Source organism: Salarias fasciatus, chromosome 18, assembly GCF_902148845.1.
Source record: "Salarias fasciatus chromosome 18, fSalaFa1.1, whole genome shotgun sequence".
Taxonomy (NCBI): Eukaryota; Metazoa; Chordata; class Actinopteri; order Blenniiformes; family Blenniidae; genus Salarias; species Salarias fasciatus.
The window spans coordinates 18,962,543-18,983,453 of record NC_043762.1 but is presented as its reverse complement, the minus strand read 5'-3'; the positions used below and the strand labels follow the sequence as shown (position 1 = coordinate 18,983,453).

The window sequence follows — 20,911 nt, the reverse complement described above, 5'->3', positions numbered from 1 at the left end:
CCAGTTTTTCTGGTCTCAGACACCCAAACATTGAATCAATGACTCAAATATTTTGGGCTCTATTGTACTGGAAAAAAAAAAAAAAAACTCTCAAGTTTTTCAACCTGGCTGCGGCGCTTTGCTCCCATTCAGCCACAAGCGCATTAGTGAGGTCAGGCACTGATGGTTTTTGATAAGACCTGGCTCGCAGTCAGTGCTCTAATTCATCCCAAAGGCGTTGGATCGGGCTCAGGTCAGTGCTTTGGGCAGGCCAGTCAAGTTCTCTCACACCGACCTGGGAAAATTATTTTTTGATGGACCTGGTCATGTCCAAGAGTGGATTGCTGTGTTCAAACTGGAAATAGGGAGAGAAAAAAAAAACTTAGCTTTCACTTTTTCCAAGAAAAATATGCTTTACCTCAAACGAATACTGGTATAGAACCTACAAAGTAGGTTTTTATGTTTAAAAATGAATCTGTAGTGAAAGCATTAATGTGATTTCCTGCAATACCATCGTAGTCATCCTTTCATAACTCTTAAGTTTGCAGTCTTTGCTCAGCAAGGTTAGACAGAAATTATTTGAAGTGTCTCGTTTTCTACAATATGCTTTCAGCAATCGAGTGCTGCATCAGAGCTGAAGCTAGTTATTCAAGGTTGTGACTCTGGAGATCAGGATGTGCGTGTGGAGCTCGTGCAGAGCAACAAAGGCGCAGTAAGGAAACGCCAACTGCTAATTTGTGCCTGCTTCATTTTGAAAATGAGCTGTAAACACAGCAGCATTGACCTTTAAAGTCCTCATATCAGCTAGAAATATCACACGAGTATCCAGCATCATCCTGTTGTTGAAATAATGTTTCTCTCTGGCTTTATGAACGTTAGTCCAATTTTCACTTCTTTCACAGCTCTGTTAGCGGCTCCTGGGAGAAATGTGTGGTTCTTTACCTGCAAAACGCTCCGCCGGCGAGGTGCTAACTGTGTCTGTGTGCCGTTTGCGGTGCGCGTAACGATCAGCGGGCATTTAGAGCCTTTTCACAGAAAACAGCTGTCTGCTGCTGCCAAAAGTGACACAGCGAGAATGAACTGTAAAGTCGCTCTCCGGACAGCTAAATTGATAAACTGAAAGCTTCGAGTGGAGGGAAACGGCTTGTTTAACCGATTGTTTTCTGCTCAGCAGCTTGATTCACTCATTTCTAATTTGATACATCATTAGTATAAATATATATATATCAACCTAATTTTCAGGAAAGATAAAAAAAGCCGTTTCTGTACATTGTTAAATTAAACATGTATTGTGGCGTACTTCATGTTGACCTTTTATGCCTGGAAATTTCATCTTGCGAGTGATCTACCCACTCATTCATTGTATTTTGATTAAATTATTTGAGTTCTTCCAATTGAGCGCATCAGAATTTAATCCTCAAGCTTTAAAATGAATGGACTTTACAATTTCTTGCTTTATGCTGCTGAAGGGAATGTTCCATATTTCAGTGTGATTGTTTATGAGAAAATACGGGTCAATTAATTAGTGGAGATTGTGGGAATTAAAGCTAAAAGAGGTGGGCTGAGCATCCAGAACATCAATAAAATATGTTTAGCATAATATTACACCAGGAAAAATAGAATAGGCTCCAAAAATGTTGGTTAAGTGAGGAGCTGCAACAGAAATTTTAACCTCAGTCCCAAAAAGAATCACTCAGTAAAGTGACTGTGAAGCTTCAGTCCAAGTTTCTGTGTGATTTTTTTTCCCCCTAATTAAGGCTCGTCTTCTGTTTTAACAAGGGAAAAGTATTGGAGGAGAAACACACTAAAAATCTGCGGATGTGTGTTTGTGCCCGTTGTCAGTGTGTGTGCACAGCTTTTGGTTGTGTTGATTCTGGTTTTCAATGTGTGCAGGAGTGATTTGCGAGTGTATGTGCTGATATTCAACCTATTTTACTTACAAACATGTAGATTATCGGTCGAAGGTAGCGTTTTGAGTGTGCCGTTTGTGTGCGTGCAGATTTTTCATGTCTAAAGTATGATTTATTAACACTACTTTTACAAGTATTATTTATCCAAACAGTTAAACGTGTATAAATGGATGAGTCTGCAGCATAAAACAGATCTGCCCTCAGTAATCTAATCACAGTTTCTCCTATTATGCTGTATCCTTCAACAACAGAAAATACCTGGCTAAAGCAAAATATGCCATAACTGAAGAATTCATTGAGTTATTCTGACAGATGTGTATAACGTGGAGAAGAGAGCTTTCAGTTTTTCCCTGTGGTAATTGTTAATTTCTGTAATTCTGCTCTCTTTCAGTTTGATGTACTGATCTGTAGTGATAGTCTTTCTAAGAAAGCAGATTTTTTTTTTTTTTTTCCCAGAAGGCATAATCTGCAGTGGTGCTTTCACGATATAGAGATGTCTTATTACAGTGCTTAACAGCAATTATAACGTGCAAGTCTGTAGAGATGGTAAATGTCAGCTGCTGGAGTTTACCCAAGCTTAAAGTGCTGAAATTTATTCGAGAAAGACTGTAGAAGTGGACTTTGTAGTAAAGCATATTCCGTCCTGAACAAAAATATTTTCAAAAGCCACATTTTTGACATCGACTGAACTGGCATTGAACATATTTACCTCATTATGCAAACAAAATGTAATGAAAAGGAGACTTGTCTAAAAATAAATTTGCAGCGTTGCATGTTTTACACACAACCCGACTTCATTTCTGAACAATAAAGCTATTTTTAAATATTTAAAATAGAATAATGAGGAGAAATTGGCAGTTTTGACCTAATGTAATTGTATTTTCAGTACTGAGGACTGAGCAGCATGTTGCTCTTTATAAATAACAGCACTGCGGAGTTAGTTTTATTATATATATATATGAAACCAAAGTTCACATTGGAGGCGGTGCTCGTAGACTTCAGCACTTCTTCCTGACCTTTAATCACTTGATCCAGTTTTTTTTTTCTTTTTTTTCCCCCCAAAGGAGCTATTAGTCTGTAAGTCAAGAGCACATTAAAAAACTGCTATTAGATCCTGTACATTACCATTTGAAGCTGTGGGAAACAGTTCTTGACAGCGTCAAGTGGAACACCTTGAGTAAATTATGAAGGAGGAGGAGGAAAAAGCAGCTGTTCACCGGGGGGTAAATGAAGTAAAGTTAAAAAAAAAAAGAAAAGAGGTGGTTAAAGAGCATTCAGCCTGGAGAGCGGCGGATGGTAATGGGGCCAGTTTGTGGCCTTTGAAGGCCATAAGACCAGCGGTGGGCTCGACGCTGCCGTGACAGTTACAGTTGCTTATAAAATGCGCAGGGAAGCACGCTGTGATGATAGCTAACAGCTCCTTATAACTCACTTTTCACATATTTGCCGTTAAGAATCGGAGAGGAGAAAGACGCTGGAGACTCTGCGCTCTTTGTGCGGTTATGTAATCTCCTCTGAGTATAGGTGGGCAAAAATCAAACCCAACCAGCGAGGGAAATCATTTCTGGATTTCAGACAGCTGAGAAAAAAAAAGAAAATGATTGAAGTTAATGAAGTAGACACGATGGTGATCACTGCTGAGAAAGGAAGTTATTGAGAAGGGCAGCTTGAAGAAAAACGGAACGTGAAACAGAAGGAATTTGTTCAGCTTCTAATTTGACTGTTTTAAGGGTTTCTTGTCACATTTTGATTCTTGATGGTTTTCAAGTGGTGTGGCTGCAGTTTCTTTCTTTCCCCCTTTGTCGATGGATCGTTGTGCTGGGTGGTCGAAGGTTAGACTCCCCCTCACTGCTCCTCAGTTCTGTCACTGCTAATTTGTAGAAACACTCAGTTTCTGTGGAAAATTACTTCTCATCTCTCCCTATAGACAACAAAGTAATTAAGTAGGAGTGACTTCAAGAGGAATAGGAATTTAATCAAAGACTGTACTTATCAGAACCACATGTTGGAAATCACAATTAGCTGCCTTGCCAATTTTTGAACTTTTATTAATTTCTGTTAAATTGAACATGAATATAATCAGCTCCTGAGCCTTCTGTACTAATTCCTTTTTCTTCTCAGGGAACATACTACTTGAAAACAAGCTGCTTGCTGGGGAATACCAATTTAGGTCGTCATATTTTTGCCTGTCCCTGTTCTATATATACATACATACATACATACATACATACATACATACATATCTATATATCTATATATATATATATATATATATATATATATATATATATATATATATATATATATATATATACACAGTGGAAGTCAAAGTACCTTGACATTATTCCAACATTCCAGAAAAGTTTGATATTTGCTTGCTTAATAGAGGCTGTGTGGAAAAGTCCCAGTGTCAGTACAGCTGCTGTGCGATTCCCTGCCCTACAAGCGAGGCAAATCTAAAGAAATGTTCCTCGAAGCACACTTTAAGCAAGGCTCTCTGTTTTCAAGCTGCCTGCCTCGATCACTTTCTTTGTCAGTGCGAATGCAAACCATTACTCAGCAGTCTGGTTCGAACTCCACTCCGGTAACTACACAGAGGAACAGAGCTGCTGTTGTGGACAGAATTTAAGTATTATAGGGCCGGCTTGTGTTTCCTGCATCAGTGTGGTGTTGTAGTTGTCCAACGCATGATTGCATTTTGCCGCAGTGCTCTGAATTAAAATCTATGCTCGGGAGTTCCTTCTAAGGGAAAGAGTGGACATCGTCTGACCTCGAATGAGGATCTTCTGGAGGTGGAAGGAAAAACTTTGAGGCTCTCCTGAACCCAGGTTTCACTGTTTACTGGTCGGTCTGCATCCCCACCCTCATCAATGGCCATGGGCTTTAGGTTATGGCAGAAAAAGAAAAACTGTGGAGACACTTGGCTAAAAAATGTTTTTCCATGTGGAAAGGAGTGACGATGGCTTCCATCAGTGCACGGCAACACAGAGATGCAGACTGATGGTTGCTTTTACATCTGAAAGTCCACTTTTAACCTTTCACTTCTACCTGCAGTGACTTTTTGACTCCCGACTTGGTTTCAAGCATTGATAAATCTTGAGATTTCAACTAACTGAATGATGTTCTTATTCCACCTATAATGGTCATAAAGCTCTGTAAAAAAAAGAAAAAAGAAAAACAAGAGCAACAAAAAACACTGCATTGTAAAAGATAACAAAAACACAATTCTGGCTTTTATTTAATTATTTTCTGAAGGAAATTCAAATATTCTGAACTGTGCAATATTAATATCATTATTTATGAGGAAGGCAGGGAGCCTTGACAGCCTTGGCCAACGGCCCACACTGGGAAAAAAAATCCGAACGGTATGATTAATACCAAAGTCACCGGGTTTTTTTCTAAGTACAAGAGGTGTGCTGGCTCGGTTTTACACGTCTCTGTGTTAGTTGTTGGCTAACAAGCGAGAACAGAACAGTCGTGGATGAGAATAAATAACGAGAAATTCAACAAATGCGACTCCAAGATAAAAGTAGCGCCTTTAATAAATGATATATGCGGAGTGTTTGGTAACCGTATAGCACCACCGTTCAGCTGCCAGCCGGTAATCAGGCCCTTCACAACATCTAAGCTCCTGTGAAGCGTTACTGTGGTTTAGATGAGCCAGCATATGGATCATTACGTGATTGGTGTCTAGAAAGGAATAATGAGGAGCATTAGAGGTGCAAAGCACCCCTTGCTGTTTGATAGGGCAGTCACTTGAAATGGTGCGACCGCGTACGACTCGCCCCACTGCGCTGGGCAAGCGGGGAGTTCGGAGATGTTTTCAAAGCAAGGGTTCGTATTGGTTTGTCTGATCTGACAGTTTTTTTTTTTTGAGTCGATGTGTGCCCTGGTGAATATAAAAACATGCAGATGGTTTCTTTTCAGCTGTTTTCATTATGAAAAAGCCTTGGCATTGCTTTAAAACATTTAAACTAGGAAATAGAAACACTGAAGTATTTTAATGAAAATGTTTCAAATGGGTTAGTTTTTTTTTTTTTTTTTTTTTTTTTTTTTAGGAATCTAGAAGAGGGGAAACTGCAGGATTTCTATAATGCAGGAATAATCCCAGCTGTGACCTTGATGTAATAGCCTCAGCATAAAACCCAGTTGGGGAAATGGAAATACAAACAAGTCCTTTAGCTGATTTCCAAAAAGCAGTCATGAGTGTTTTGATACACACCGGCGAAAAATACTGCCTTGTCAATCCAAGTACCGTGACAGAAAATGTTCTTTCACAACCCGTTTTGTTTTCAAAGTTGGAAGATTTGTGTGCTAGAGAGAGAGAGAGAGAGAGAGAGAGAGAGAGAGAGAGAGAGAGAGAGAGAGAGAGAGAGAGAGAGAGAGAGAGAGAGAGAGAGAGAGATGTGTGTTTTTGAAATTGCAAGATCAGTAATTACTGGTAGAGAAACACACGGTGCAGATTCAACATCCACAGACTTGAAAAGACAACAATCAAACACCCTGAACGATAACTTTGTTTGCCAATACCACTTTAATGTGCGAACTGTAATCCCGGTCTACAAAGTGAAATAACCTCCCGTTTTTTTTTTTGTTTTTTTTCCGCTGTGATGTTGTCAGATTTACAGAATTCACCTGACTGTGTGTTGGCCCAGATACTGTGTAGTTGAAGTGCTGGCTATCTTTTATTCTGTCAAGCCAATGTTGTTCTCTCTCATGTTTACAGGTCTATCTGATTCCCTTAGCTTTAGCTGAGCAGATAACGGCTCTGTTTGAACGAGTCTGTCTGTTCTGTGTGTGCCAGCCAAATAGTGATATCTTACCTTTTCCCCCACCCTGCTCAATTTCTAGCTCTCCGTACCACGCTCGCTCTTGTCAGTGCAGCTGTGTGTGTGTGTGTGTGTGTGTGTGTGTTTGTACTCCTCCATATTTTTATCACATAGTTGCATCGGATGTATCAAAGAAGAAATGTATTGTGTGTCGTTTTATACCGGCAGCTCGTGATGTGCTGCTTTAATAATGGGCCCTCCTGAAAAAAAGTACATCAGCATGTTTAAGCCTGATGGCGGAACACCTGAACGAGCCTGTTATCTTGATTAATTCCTGTTACCAGGAGGGACGAAGGGACGATTCACAGCTAAAGAGCAGATGTTAGCGTTGAGTGGCTGATTCAGTTAAGTTAGGTCAAATGGCGTGGGGTGAACAGAACAGCTTCTCTCTACTGCAGTCGTTTCTTTCTCTCTTTCTCCTCTGTTTGGGTATGTTCTGGTCTCTTTTAATTTAGCTTTTTTTTTTCTTTTTCTTTTGCAGCAGGTATTCTTCCCACATTTTGCCTTTTAATAATGTCTCACTGCTGAGTGCTCAAAAGCTCTCCGCCTCTCCGCGCCTTTATCTCTGTCCTTCATCCTTTCGTTTCTGCTAAATTAAATGCTGCCTTATCTGTATTAAATGTTGTGAATATCGGTTTGGCACAGGTGGCGAACAGCAATTTAAAAACAGCTCAAAAAGACAGAATTAAGTGTTTCGCTGACAAATGAAGCGTATCGGTGCTAATGAAACGACAGAGTTTCCCTAATGCCTCTCGTCACCCGCCTCCCCCAGGTATGTGGTCTTTCTCCGTCTCCGAGCTGGCCATCCCCGGCGCCGAGATAGGACGCATCTCCGCCGCCGACGCCGACCTCGGCGAGAACGCCAAGCTGGAGTACACCATCCTGGAGGGGGAGACGGGCGACACCTTCAACATCACCGGGGTGAACCAGGAGGCGGTCATCACACTCAACAAGGTGAGGCGGGAAAGAGGGATGGTTCAGGAGGGGGTGGGGGGGGGGGGGGGGGGGGGGGGGGGTTCGTCTGAAGGTTACGAGCGACGGCGGCGGAAGGAGGAGTTGAACAAAGCTGCCCGGCGAGGGAGGGGTAGGAGAGCGCCCACTGGAGTGAGTCAGTTCGGAAAGGTGGAATGAGAAAGGGCAGGGAAAAAAGATGGGGAGCAGATGATGAGGGGGAGGAGAGGCGATGACACAGGTAATGTGGGCAAGTCTGCAGAGAGGAGTTCTGTCTATGAGTCAAAGCGCAGCGAGCAGCAGGCTGTCTGAGCCCATTAACCTGGAATTACCCGGCAGTACACAAAGGTAGTGTAAAAGCCTGTAAGATTCTACATGGCTCATCAATGTCCCGGCTTTCCAGACGCAATTCGGCAACAGCTGATCTGTATTCATGTTAATGTTTCTCCTTATTCGCCTCGCGTCTGATGAGTGTTTTAATGGCGTTCTGACAAACAAATTTCCTGCTTGATTCACTTGCTGTGAACCAGCCTCCTTTTTTTTTTTTTATCAATTTCTCCATCTGTTTACAGCAAACATAATGGAGCAGTCGCACAAAACTCAATCAAAGCATGACGCATCCAAATGCAAATTATTCGCAGTGGCTGATTATGAATTGAAGCCAGCAGCCTTTTGACCAGTGTTGATGTGTTTTGACTGCTGCCTTTAAGCAAAGTTCGACCAAGCAGTGCATTTGCATTCTGCGCCTTCTTCAGTCTGAGGTCAGGTGGTTAATAGGTCCCTTTAGTATAATGGTGGATTTTTTTTAGTTTCAAACAGTCCGTCCCGGAGCCGCCTGCCGTTACCAATGATCACATTCTTATGAAGATATGTTTGCGCGGCGGAGGTGATGATTCCTGGCACCTGCTCATTATCTGCATCAGCTTGTTAAAGTACATATGTGTGCGTATGGGACCGAGGGGCCCGGTGCTCACATATATAGCGTTCACTTAATGAGGAGGAGGCCCCTGTGTGGGAGCCAGGCTCAGATATGCTGCCTTCATCCTAAATGAGCTGCTCAGAAATGCCCGTGACATTTCAATAAAGATACACGTGTCTCCTTTAATGTCAGCCGTTCTCTAATCTCTGGAATGTCACTGAGAGGGTCTGCTTATGTGGTTGTTTTGCAGCCTGTTTGATTTGCCGTCCAAAATGTTATCTCCGTGAAACTACAACAACATGAAAGGGGGGGGGGAACATGCTTGATGGTGAGAGTTTAGACGGATGCCTGTATCTGTGCTTCTGATGTGGTTTTCCTTTAATAAATCCCGTGATAACAGCATATTGAGCAACGAACTGATGATACTCACAAATCATCAGGGGCGGCAATCCTATCCCGACAGAAAGCTCCACTGTTATCCAAAATTCCACTAAAGGCACAATAATGAGCTGCACACTGGCCTCGGCGGCCCCGCGTGACCACATGGTGTAATGCCTGATTAATGTTAAGTTGGCTGATGTTATTTTGCATTTCTACATTCCCACCACTAATACTGTATGTATGAAAAGAGCTCAGCGAAGCTAACAAACAGCAATATTGCTCTCTTTTTTTTTCACTCTTAAAGGATAACTGTCCCCTTTCAATTAAATATAGATCCCCATTTTACTCTCATTGTGAATTCATTTCTGCTGCGGTTTAAACTGACAAGTGAATCAGTGTCATTGTCCATTAGTCTGAGGACTATTAGATTAGCTTTTCATATTCCGCCAGCACCATTTCAGTTCCATTGCATCTATTGACATTAAAACAGAGAATTAGTTGCAAGGCCAAACTGCACAGTGCTGCTGGGGGGAATATATTGGTTTAAAGCCAAAATCTGAAAGTACAACCTAATGCTGTGAAACAGGGGATTTATCAGATTACTAAAGGACTATGTAAATGATATGAAATAAACAGAAAAATTCAGATTAATTGCAAGTATTTCCTTGACATGTTTTTTTTATATCATCAACTAGATTTGCATGATTGCTGAAATTCTGCAGAAAATAACAAGGGGCGATGAAGTAAAGCAACTGTTATGTTGTTTTCTATATCTGCTGAAACATACCATGTTAGGATGTTTTAGTTTGTTATTGAAATAGCAAATTGACTGATTGTGAGTGATATTACATTAAAAATAGAATGAATATCTTCATGGTCATTATGCAAAAAATACTCAGTGAAATTAAAATACAGTCCTTGATGCGTAAGTCGAAATACCAAAGGAGTTGCATGTATGTACATGAGATAAAATACAAAGAAATGTAGTTTCAATGCATTTTGATGGTCACGATCTGATCTCATGATTGTTTTCTGGAAGTTTCTTCTCGGGACTGGCAAGGTCACATGATAAATGTTAAAGTAAAATGAAGTTAATCTTCTTACTGTCAGAACTCTCTCACTGGCATTTCATTGCATTGTACCAGCTTAATGGTCCTACTATACAGCAAGTAGAGACACCTAACCTATGGATGAGCTGGAGTCAGCACTCGGCGCTCATCCCAACACATCGAGAGCTGTGCATCCAGAGCTGTAACTTGGCAGTTTTTAATATTTCAGATAACTCGAAGTTGAACGCGCCAAACTCCTGACAACTTATTACAAATGCACATGGATCTGCTTGAGATGTTGGAGATGCATTGTTTTCAGGAAAAACTTGAGTGTGGCCCCCCAAAAAAATGTTACTGTTTGCACCGTTTGCACCGCATGCGTGTGTGTGTGTGTGTGTGTGTGTGTGCGTGTGTGAATTATCAGCGTGTCAGCCCCGGGTTTGTAGGACTCGTTAAAAACAATCCACACCTGGAGGTAGTGTGTCGAGCAGGATTTCCAAGCCTGCTATGAGCCCCTTTGAAGAGAAGCAGAGAAGTGGGGAGAGAACTGGATACGGTGAGAGATGCAAGGAGGAGAAGAAATCGAAGGCGAGGACCGAAGAATGAGGGGGAAAGAGTGTGGATGAAGAAGGGGAGAAAAAGACGGGAGGCACTGAGGGAGGGAGTGTTAAAATGAGGTCCTGCGAGGCAGTGACAGCAGAGAGTGCAGCGTAACAAGGAAGCCAGTGTGAGAGGGAACCATAGAGAGATGTGCAATAAGACAGGGGGGGAGACGGCGAGACGGCGAGAGCTGCGAAATCAGTGACAGTCATAAAGACGAATTAGCGCAGCTCGAGAGAAAGAAATACCCACCTAGAAAGACGAGCTGGCAAAAAAAAAATAAGGGAGAAAGAAAAAAAAAAAAGTCGAGGTAAAGTGGATCAAAAATAACTCGCAGAGCGAACGGAGACAGCATGGCAACAACAAGACAGAGAGAAGAACATTGAGGCCGGGACAGCAGACTTATGTGCAAAAGGAGATTCGATCAGTTCGGCATGTACTGGATGACAGGTGAGGCAGTCAGGGAGGCGACATGGAAATAAACACAGAGAACACTTCCCGCCCGCAATATTCCTCCCAAACATCGAGACACAGTTTTCTTAGAGACTCTAAACAAAACATACAATTAGTTTTTCAACATGGCCTCCTTCGTGCTGCTTTGTGCTGCTTTAATCCCCCGACAAAGGCGCCAGGAGAGGCAGGGAAAGATTAGGACAGGATTGTTTCTACGTGTGAGACATTGAATGAAAAGTGGAGAATCGCAGGTTGCGTGTGGATTCGTCTGGTGAGCATGCAAGCAACATTTTATATTGATGGGACGCTGCAAGGCATATTTCTCAAGTCAGTATGGATGTTGAATTGGCAACATTGGGATTTTGCAACGAGGATGTTTAAAGAAAACTCTTCTGAGGTTTGAAGGTTTGAATCTCGCTGTTTCTTTCTTTCTCTCCTTCCACGTTTTTCAGCTGTACGGGGAATGCACACACACGACTTCTAAAAACATGTAAGATAGGCTACAAACGCTAATAGAATTAAAACAAACAAAGCGTAAAATTACCGCTGAGCTCCCCCTCGGTTTCCACTCCACTGAGCAAAAAAAAAAAAAAAAAAAAAGAAAGAAACAAGAAGATGATGAAATCACCATCCTGCTTTCTGAGCGTGTGTGTGAGTGTGTGTGTGTGTTTACCAGCATGCATATGCTCAGGTTGCGTTAATAATGACTTGCATGCCCCGATGTCCATTCCTTTGGCGTCCCACAGTTTTCACACTGTGAAGAATGTTTGAAGGAGGAATGAGACGATCTCCGCGCCTTCGGAGGAAGAGGATTCTCTGAGCAGAACAATTTGTGTTGATAAACAGTCGGCCTTGACCTCGCTGGTCATCCTTCCGCTGTGGGGTGGACCTCTTTAAACGCTGATCTACTACACACACTACCACACACACACACACCCCGGCGAGCGGTGCACAGAAACAGAGAGGCACACCTACACTAGGACCAATAAAACATAAGGATATATTTATACAGAGGCGCACATCGATATACAACACTTGACCTCGCAGCTCCCTGTGTTTAACTGCAGGGAGAAAGAGCTGCAAGGTGCAATTGCTCCTCTGAGGAGACGACAAAGAAGGATGCGGTATCCGTCTTTACCTCGGAAGGATGTGTCACATGGGAGGTGGGCGGGAGCTGCAGGAGGGTTAACAGCAAATTAGGAAGAAATAGAGTCAAGAGGGAGGGAGCCGGTGGAGGGATTTGGGAGATAGCCTGCAATAAGGCTGAGTGAGAAATATGTGATAGCAAAAAAATGGAAGCAGAAGAAGAGGAATACTGACAGAAAAAAATGGAGATGGATGAAGACTGTGGGAGAGGATGTGAGCAGAGACAAGAGGCGAACACGGTGTCGCCGTGGAAAGGATGAGGGTTAGACAGGGACACGTGATAGAAGCCGGGACATTAGCAGCCTGCGAGTCTGGGGTGCCGAGTGAAGCCGCCTGCTGCTTATCGCCGCTTATTTACTGTCAGTCTCTCCGAGACCCCCAGCAATATAAAGATTTCTCTCCTTCCCCTGGATTCCCCTTCCTCTATCTCCACCCTTCCCATTACCCCTCTTCCCCTTTTCTCATCATCAGCCGCTGTCTCCTCGCGTTCTGTTGCCCTCTCCCTCTCTCTGATACACACATCCAAACACACAGTGCAACGAGATACGCTGCAAAAACACACACACACACACACACACACACACACACACACACACACACACACACACACACACAAATCCACTCACATCCCCTCCCCGCTCACTGGCTCCCTCCCATCGTTCTCGCGCTGTTTTCTGTCTGGAGGCCATGTCAGAGAGTGTGCTGTTTGTCTGTGGCTCTGACTCAGCCCAGGTCGTCCTCATCCGCTTTCACACACACATACACACACACACACATACACACACACATAAAAAGACACACATATCCTGGCAGAAAGTGCCACATACTAACACACATATCACTCATTTTTGATTAATTTCCTCTTTCTCGCTGCCAAACCTTTTGGAGCCGCAGTCTTTATTCTCGCTGACTGTCCAGCTCCGCTGCGCTCCAGTTATGTACTTAATACACATCCTCTTAATGAATGTACATATTGTTGCTAATAGATTTTTGATGCAGCATGTGGAGAAGGCCACAGTGTAAGTAGCAGGTAATTGAAGAATTAGCATAACACTCTGCAGCTAAGTAGCTCCTTGACACCGCTCCGCGGCAGTGCCCCCTAATGGCGAGAGGGCGACGCTCTGCCCAGTGACTGCTGGTCGGGGTTTCCTCGAAATCAGTCCACTAATCACAATCTAATCATCTGCTACATCATAAAGCAATTAGATCAGGAGGAAAAGACACAGATACTCATGTCAGGATCTGATGAAAGCCAGTGCGCCACATAGAGCTCAGACTTGTGCTAATAATATGCTAATAATATTTTTGGATTGTTGGTTTTTTTTTTTTGTTTTTTTTTCAGCTGCTTTCACCCCTACAGCAAAGGAAATAAAACTTTGACAACACAACTAGAATAAAGCTCTGTTTTCAAAACACCTCATTACAGATGTATACCCTATCCAGCGCTACGCGCCGCAACAAAGTAGGATCACTAGATGCAACGCAATTCGTACCACAGCATCATTAAACAAATCTGGTGGTATCCCAATTCAGGAGGTTCCCTTTTGAGGTGTGTTTTGCGGGCGCTGTGAGTTGTGTAAGCCTGCTATTTGTGAGCCTTTCATTCCTCTTACCTGGGGGACAAGCGAGCTCACGCATGTGTCAGTTTGTCGTTATTATTTCCATATGCTCTCACTTAAAACGGCTGGCTAATCCTCGGTCACACGCCAGCAGCGCGCCCAGGATTATCTGTGTTTGTTTTCTCACGCAGAGGAGAGATTGTGTTAATCTCCTCAGAGGGGGAAAAAAAAAAAAAAAAACGAGCGAGAGAGATGGAGAGAAAGAGAAACAGAGAGGGGGGAGAGAGAGAGAGAGAGAGCCCAATGTCTTGCTCAAAAGTTTGACAAAAAGGAAGACGCAAGACCTCTGAGAGGGAAATGAGACAGAGACGGAAGACAAGAGACAAGTGACGGAGGGAAGGAGGAGGCGGGAGAGGAAGAACAAAGTCAAAAGGGAGATTTAGTGGAGTCTTTGTTCTCTCGGCTCTGCAGTTGTGCTTGTTGGCAGAAATGTCCAAAGCTGCGTTTGTCATCAGACAAATGTGATGCATGATCTTGATTTAGAGCGCAGAAATTAAAAAAAAAAAAGGATCTGAGTCTGCCAAGGACAGCGGGGGCACCGGGCACGTCGCGGTCCACACACACACACACACACACACACACTGCAGTGCACCGAAAACACACATCTGCAGGCGAGCAGAAGTCTGGATGTGCTCACCTGCTTCAGCGCTCATTTACTGTTCGCCAGGGAGACTCACCACCTCTGTAATTTGAAGGCCCTCCCTGCGGTAATGTTAATGTACAGTCACTGTGAATGTAACACACACACACACACACACACACACACGCACTCAATCGAGCGTGCAGCCTATGGTTCGGCCTCTTTGAGGAGAGATCGATGTATTATGTATTGCCAGTCTAGCATGCAGGTTAGCTAATTAATTTCTGCTAACTCTCAAGCAAATTTAAAAGGGAAATTGTAAAGAAATTTGAATTTCAAAAAGGACTGTTGAAGCACCACCATGCAGGACAGAAGAAGGTTATGCATTAGTGGAGTGTGTGGGTGTGTAAGCGAAGGGCACTTTCAAGTGGAGGTGAGAAGTGTGAATGCATGTATGAGGACCGCGGCTTAATGCTTCTTTTTATTTGTTTTTTTTTTTTTTCTCAATTAGCTGATGAGTAACTTTAAAATGTCAGCATCATAAATAATACCTTAAATGCCATCATGATAATGCTTCTTTTGTTCAAGTTAAAGTCCAAATTAAAGAAGAAAAAAAAAAGATAACGAGATTAAAGAAAGTGATTGTTTTTCTTTTTTGCTTGACAAATGACTGCATTTTCCCATTGATTCTCCTTCTATAGCCACTTTATCTAATTTATGGTCTGTCGGAGCTGAGCTCTCTCAGACAGAGGGCGGAAAGGACAGTACATCTCTAACAGCTCACCAGACATCAAACCACCAAACGCACCAAAAATCACTTTAGATCCCTGAATGGACATAACTGGCGTGTTTTTAGGCTGTGGTAGGAAACTGATGTAGCAAGAAAAAAAGCAGAGAAACAACATGCAAACTATACATGGGAAGAATCTACACCACTACGCCACTGTGCCCCCTGAGAAATGACCAGAATGCCTCAAGTCTGAATGGTTATGAACGACCAGGAATTGACATTCAGCTGTTGGAGATATATGACTGTATTCCAAGCTTTTCTGGAGACACTCCAGTAATTATGTCCCATACACCCTGAGGAAAACTGTGGCACCACCGTCGTCATCTGCAGATATTTCAGGCAGTTTATGCCCTGGATGTTTAGATTTTGATCCCTTCGCACACTTGGAGACAACTTATTGATCCAAAATCCAAGCTGTTGGCAGGACAGCAACCTCAATCTTGCAGCCAGAGATATAAAGAAGTACTGTATTCTCAGTGACAGGGACAGATGGGCCGGCTCTCGCACTGCTCCGTTCTCAGCATCATGGAGTTAGTCTGGGATTACACGAAGAGACAGAAGATGCAAGTTCTGTAAGTTGCCTGGAGTGGAAAAGTAACCAACTAAAACTGTATAAATGCTGCCGTTGTGAAGGTAAACGGTGGTCAAATGGCATATTGATACTCCTAATTTGAGAAATATGTTAAAAATAAGAGGTCAAATAAATGAATAAAGTTTAATAAAGTAAAATAAAACAGATTTAAGAAGCATAAAAATAAAACAGCCAGTAAACTGTGATTATATATGAATTAGCTGAGGTTTGTAACATTTTTGCTTTTCTGATATTTAAGATGTTTTTTTTGTTTGTTTTTTGATTCATCATGAAAACGTATGTTCTGTATGCCACTTTGGCTCTTCAGAAAGGAAATCCTGCAGTGTCTGAACAGATGGTGGTGCAGGAGGCTTGGGTGGGCATCGTTTTGTTGTGGCTCAGTAGCTTTTTAACTTCGAACTGTTTCTCTTTTTTTTTCTTCCCCTCTTTGGGGTAGCTTCCTCGTGTTGCTGCTGTGTGGCACTTTCTCGTCATTAATCCTGCGTGTTGCTTAATCTTGCTTCCAGTCGAAAAGTGATCAAACATACTAAAGGTTTTATGCTCTCCACTCTTCAGTAAATTCATCATCAGTGTTTTTCATTCCTAATGATGACCCAGGTGTATTGATCGGCCTTTTGCATTAATGCCAGTTGAAAAACAATCTCACATTTATGACTCCCCTGTTCAGTGGAGCAGTGGTTCGCGCTCTTGCATCACAGCGAGAAGGTCCGTTCAAGTCCTGGTTTGTCTCTTTGTGTTCGCCCTGTGACGGACTGGCGACCTGTCCAGGACGTTTCCTGCCCTCGCCCATGGCAGCCTGGGAGTGGCTCCACAGGATGAGCGCTGCAGAAGATGGATGGATGGATCTTCACTCCGCATTACAGCTGCTACAGCCTTTTTAAATCGGCGCTAAGCTATCGCTTCAAACAACGCTAAGTCACGTTCTTAACCTACAGCCGACGGTGCAAATCTGAGGATAAACGAAATCAATGTTGGTGCATTTCATTTCAGCTGGTTAGGAAGACACTTGGGGTTTTGCCGAGGACATTCGAGCATTTAGTGACTGTAGTTTATGTAACTGCTGCGCTATAAATTCTCTTGGTTGCTAGGCACGACAAAAATGCTGTTTGAAAGAGAGCGTGATATTTCCCTGGGCTCCAAACCTGTTCATTTAGTCGTCGGAGTTTTGAACCTGCAGTCCTAACTTGGAGACATTTGTGGCGTCTCGTGCTGCCTCACAGGTCCAATAACATGGCTGCGTGTTAGCCTTTGATGTCTGCCATGGTGTGTGTGTGTGTGTGTGTGTGTGTGCATGAGTCAACAGAGCACTTGAGTGAATTTTTCACAAGACAGAAAAACACAAAGGAGAGGGATAGCTGGGCCTCGGCGTGATAAGTGCTCCCTGCGAGGACGAGCGAGGGAGAAGAATGAACGAGCGCGTTGTGGTTTGTCAGCGCATGCACACGCCGGCACGGGGGGAAAAAAAGAAAAAAAAACCAAGCCGGGTGGAGGCGGGTGAGTCGGGGATTGGGTGATGAAGTGTGCGAGGCGGCAGAGGAGGGGGAGCAGAGTGATGGAGTGCTGGATGAAGGGAGGGGCGGGGGGTGATGAGTGTGTGCTCACAGTGTAAGTGACACCTCTCCTCCTCAGACAGATTGTCTCTCTCTCTTCGTAATAGGGACCCAGTTAGAGCGCCTTTTCCCCTCCATCTACCCCCAGCACGCTCAGGCACTCCGTCTCAATCTCCATTGCTCCGCACCGTCCCATAACTCAGCTTGCTTATTTATTTTCACGACAGATATTCAACAAATTCCCTGCATTTTCGACGTCTTTCAATTCACCGTTTTTTTTTTTTTTTTTTTACTTTCTGCATAATTTTTAATCAATATTTGCATCTGTCTGAAACTGCTGGTTTTCTGCGAAGCGGTTCGTGCCGGCTTACGCAGAAAACAGATCGCGAAGGAAGCCGAGAGGAGCTATCAATACTCTCCACTGGTGGGATCGCCCAAAGGATTTTTTTTTTTTTCACCCCTGTTTGAATCTGACAGCAAAAATGGTAAAACATCCTGAGAGCTCATTTATCCTCCGTCCAATGTGCTTTTCTGTGCCAATCTTTCTGAGATGATTCATACACACACACACACACACACACTCGCTTTAAGGACACATCAACAGAGGACCCGAGGACATGCAGGCTCAAGTGAAACACTTGTTCTTGGACACACGACTCCCACACACACACACACACTAAATCTCAAACATTCATTCTGCACAAACACATTTCTGTTCTGGAATTTAATCAACAGCAGGTGTGTGTCCGGATGCGTGTGTGAGACGGTGGATGTATGTGATTACCTGTGTGCGCCTGTGCCCCGGCTAACAATCATCTCAGTAAACCCGATCAGAGGCTATCGCTCCGGCAGGAGAGTGACACGCAATCACACCGAGACCGCAGACAAACAGGCTTCATAACTTGTGTGTAGTAAACAATCAGCGGGGCCTGAGCCCCTATCCCAAATTAAATCTGCTGAACCTGTGTAGATACACGGACACAGCACAGTTTTTGATGGTCTTCATAGCCTGGTGGGAGTCTCTGCGGAGATAGTGGAGTCGCCATGGCGATGGAGATGTTGTAAAGAAGAAAGGTATTTTCATGAGGGGAGACACATTTTTTCTGAAGTTGTCTTTTTTTTAAAAAAAATGCTCTGAACAGAAGATCCTAAATGAGATGGAAAATGAGTTTTTCATCATTTGAATCAGGATCTTAGAAAGTCGCTGTCCATCGGCGGAGCTGTGAGAAGTGATCTTTGACATGGTTCATCACAAATTTCAAACACAGAAACATTTCAAAACTTGTCAAATGAAATGTTAACCCTTTTACTTCCAGATTGACTGGACACATTTAGATTTTATGTTTGTAGCATTTCCTGTAGACTGACTGAAGTGTCAATACTTCATTCAAGAATTTTCTAACCAACAGACAATTCTAAACAATTTAGAAACACAATAATAGTTTAAAAATAATTTTATTCTCAAAGCTTCTGAATAAATCCTGAAATATTAGTGCAATATAAGATCTACGTTGTTTGTTGATGTGCAAAGTTAATGGTGAGTGTGTGCACTGTATTTCAACATGATGTATTTAGACGAAATGACAAAAAAAATATGTTTTTTGTCATTTTATCTTATGTTACTTTCTTCAGCTCTCCAGGGAGGACAAAACCTGGTAATATCATGATATATTAAATGTCACTGACTTACTCTCTCAATAAATTATGACTGCTAGTGAAAGGGAAAAAAGGGAGATTGGTTTTGTTTTCCATCAGGGAGGAATCTAATATTTATGGGCATAATCTGTTTGCATCACAGCGACACAAGACAAGAGACAATTTGCACCGCCGAGCTGAAGGTGAACTTCAGCCCTACTATATATGTATTTCCTAAAAACAAGTTTTACTCTCACATTTTATAACATCTGAAAGTACTCTTACTTGCATGTTTGCAACATAGAAACAAAACAAACTACTTCCCAGGTCCCCAGCAGCACTGTTTCGTAGAAAACAATACCAGAACTGAATGAAATATTCATTCCTGCCCCGGTGCTGCACACGCACGTGTCTGTCTGCGCTTCAGGAAGATAGCGATGCTAATCTGTGGCTATAACTCCCACCAATTCTCCGCCGTCCGCCAAACTTTTCTGGCAGTAAACTCCACCGTTACATTTACACATGAAGAAAATCCAAGCATCACCTCCAAGTAGTGTCAAACCAACACTTCTCCGCAGGAGCTCCGGAGGATCCTTTCAAGCCTCTCGGCTGTGGGAGTCTCATCGGCAATGCCGTAACATCGGCACCTCATGAATGTCATTTCCCACTTTGCACAAAACACATCATCCGAACATCCACCCACAACATGCCTTCAAAGTATCACTTCAAAAAAAAAAACCCCCAAACGTCACAACATGTAAGGTAACCGTGACGTTCCGCATATCAAATTATTTTCAGCTGATTTTGTGTGTGTCCGTTTTTCCAGCCTTGGTGAACTGTTATCAGTCGGAATAATTCATTATTTGCCGTCGCTCAGCTTTTGATATGTAATTTAGGAGTGATTTGTGGAAAATTTACTGTGAGAATTAGACTAAATGAAAGCACAAAAACAAAATATTGGATCTGATGTTTGCAGCAGTGACATTTGCATAATTTCCTGCTGTTCAAAAGTGTCACCATTGCTCATTTCACAGTATGTAAATGTCTAAACCTCACTTTGATGATTATGCACATCTCCATCAAGAGATTTATTTTTTTAATATGGTGTAACACTGCTAACACACCTTCCTCTATTGTCCTCCTCAGGCTGTGGACTATGAGAGCAGGAGCTCCTACTCCTTTTCTGTGGAGGTGCTCAACCCCATAGTGGACCCCCGCTTCCTGCGCCGGGGCCCCTTCAAAGACCGCGCGTCGATCCGGGTTGCGGTCCTGGACGCCGATGAGCCGCCGAGGTTTTCTCGGGCCCGATATCACATGGACGTGTCTGAAAACTGTCCGCCAGCCTGCACCGTGGGCCGGGTCAGCGCCGTGGATCCTGACACCGGTCTGACCAACAACATCAGGTGTAGTATCATTCCTCTTTTAAAGCTGGTTTCTATTAAACACAGCGGTTGAATTATATATATTAATTTTTTTTCTTTTTTCTTTTTTTTACATCCAGAGTAACTACCTCCCAGGGGTGCAAACCGTTAGAGCCCCTTTATATGATCCATCATGATGCTGAAGACTCAATATTACGACAGTTTTAAACCACTTTGTGATAACGCTTGTGGAAATTTATTGCTTTTTTTTTTCCCCCAACATGCCCCTCCCAAAGGAAAACTTTGTCAACATCCATTTAGTGTCATAAAATAAAGTTTTCAATCTGTTCATCTCACTTCAGTCATTTTTATGAAGGCGAAATGAGACTGTAAAGCTGACAGCTACACCGAAGCTCTCGTTAAAGTTGTTATAAATGTAGCAGGCACCTCACTATTCATTAAAGCCCATGTACTTTTTTTTTACGAATTGTATTTTATAGATTCAAATTAAAATCCATTCAGGAAGACATTTTATTTCTGCTTTATCCAGGTATTCCCCCTTTACTG

The 20,911-nt window shown here is 42.8% G+C and overlaps 1 protein-coding gene across 3 annotated transcripts in view; it reads left to right on the top strand.

The window, feature by feature from the left end:
* The window catches only part of cdh24b (cadherin 24, type 2b), a 137,540-nt gene that overhangs the window by 98,978 nt on the left and 17,651 nt on the right, over nucleotides 1-20,911 (top strand). For all 3 annotated transcript variants that reach the window (XM_030115347.1, XM_030115346.1, XM_030115348.1), the window contains exons 6-7: nucleotides 7,491-7,672; nucleotides 20,130-20,386. In XM_030115347.1, coding sequence (XP_029971207.1) covers nucleotides 7,491-7,672; nucleotides 20,130-20,386 — 439 coding nt within the window. The remainder of the gene's footprint in view (nucleotides 1-7,490; nucleotides 7,673-20,129; nucleotides 20,387-20,911) is intronic.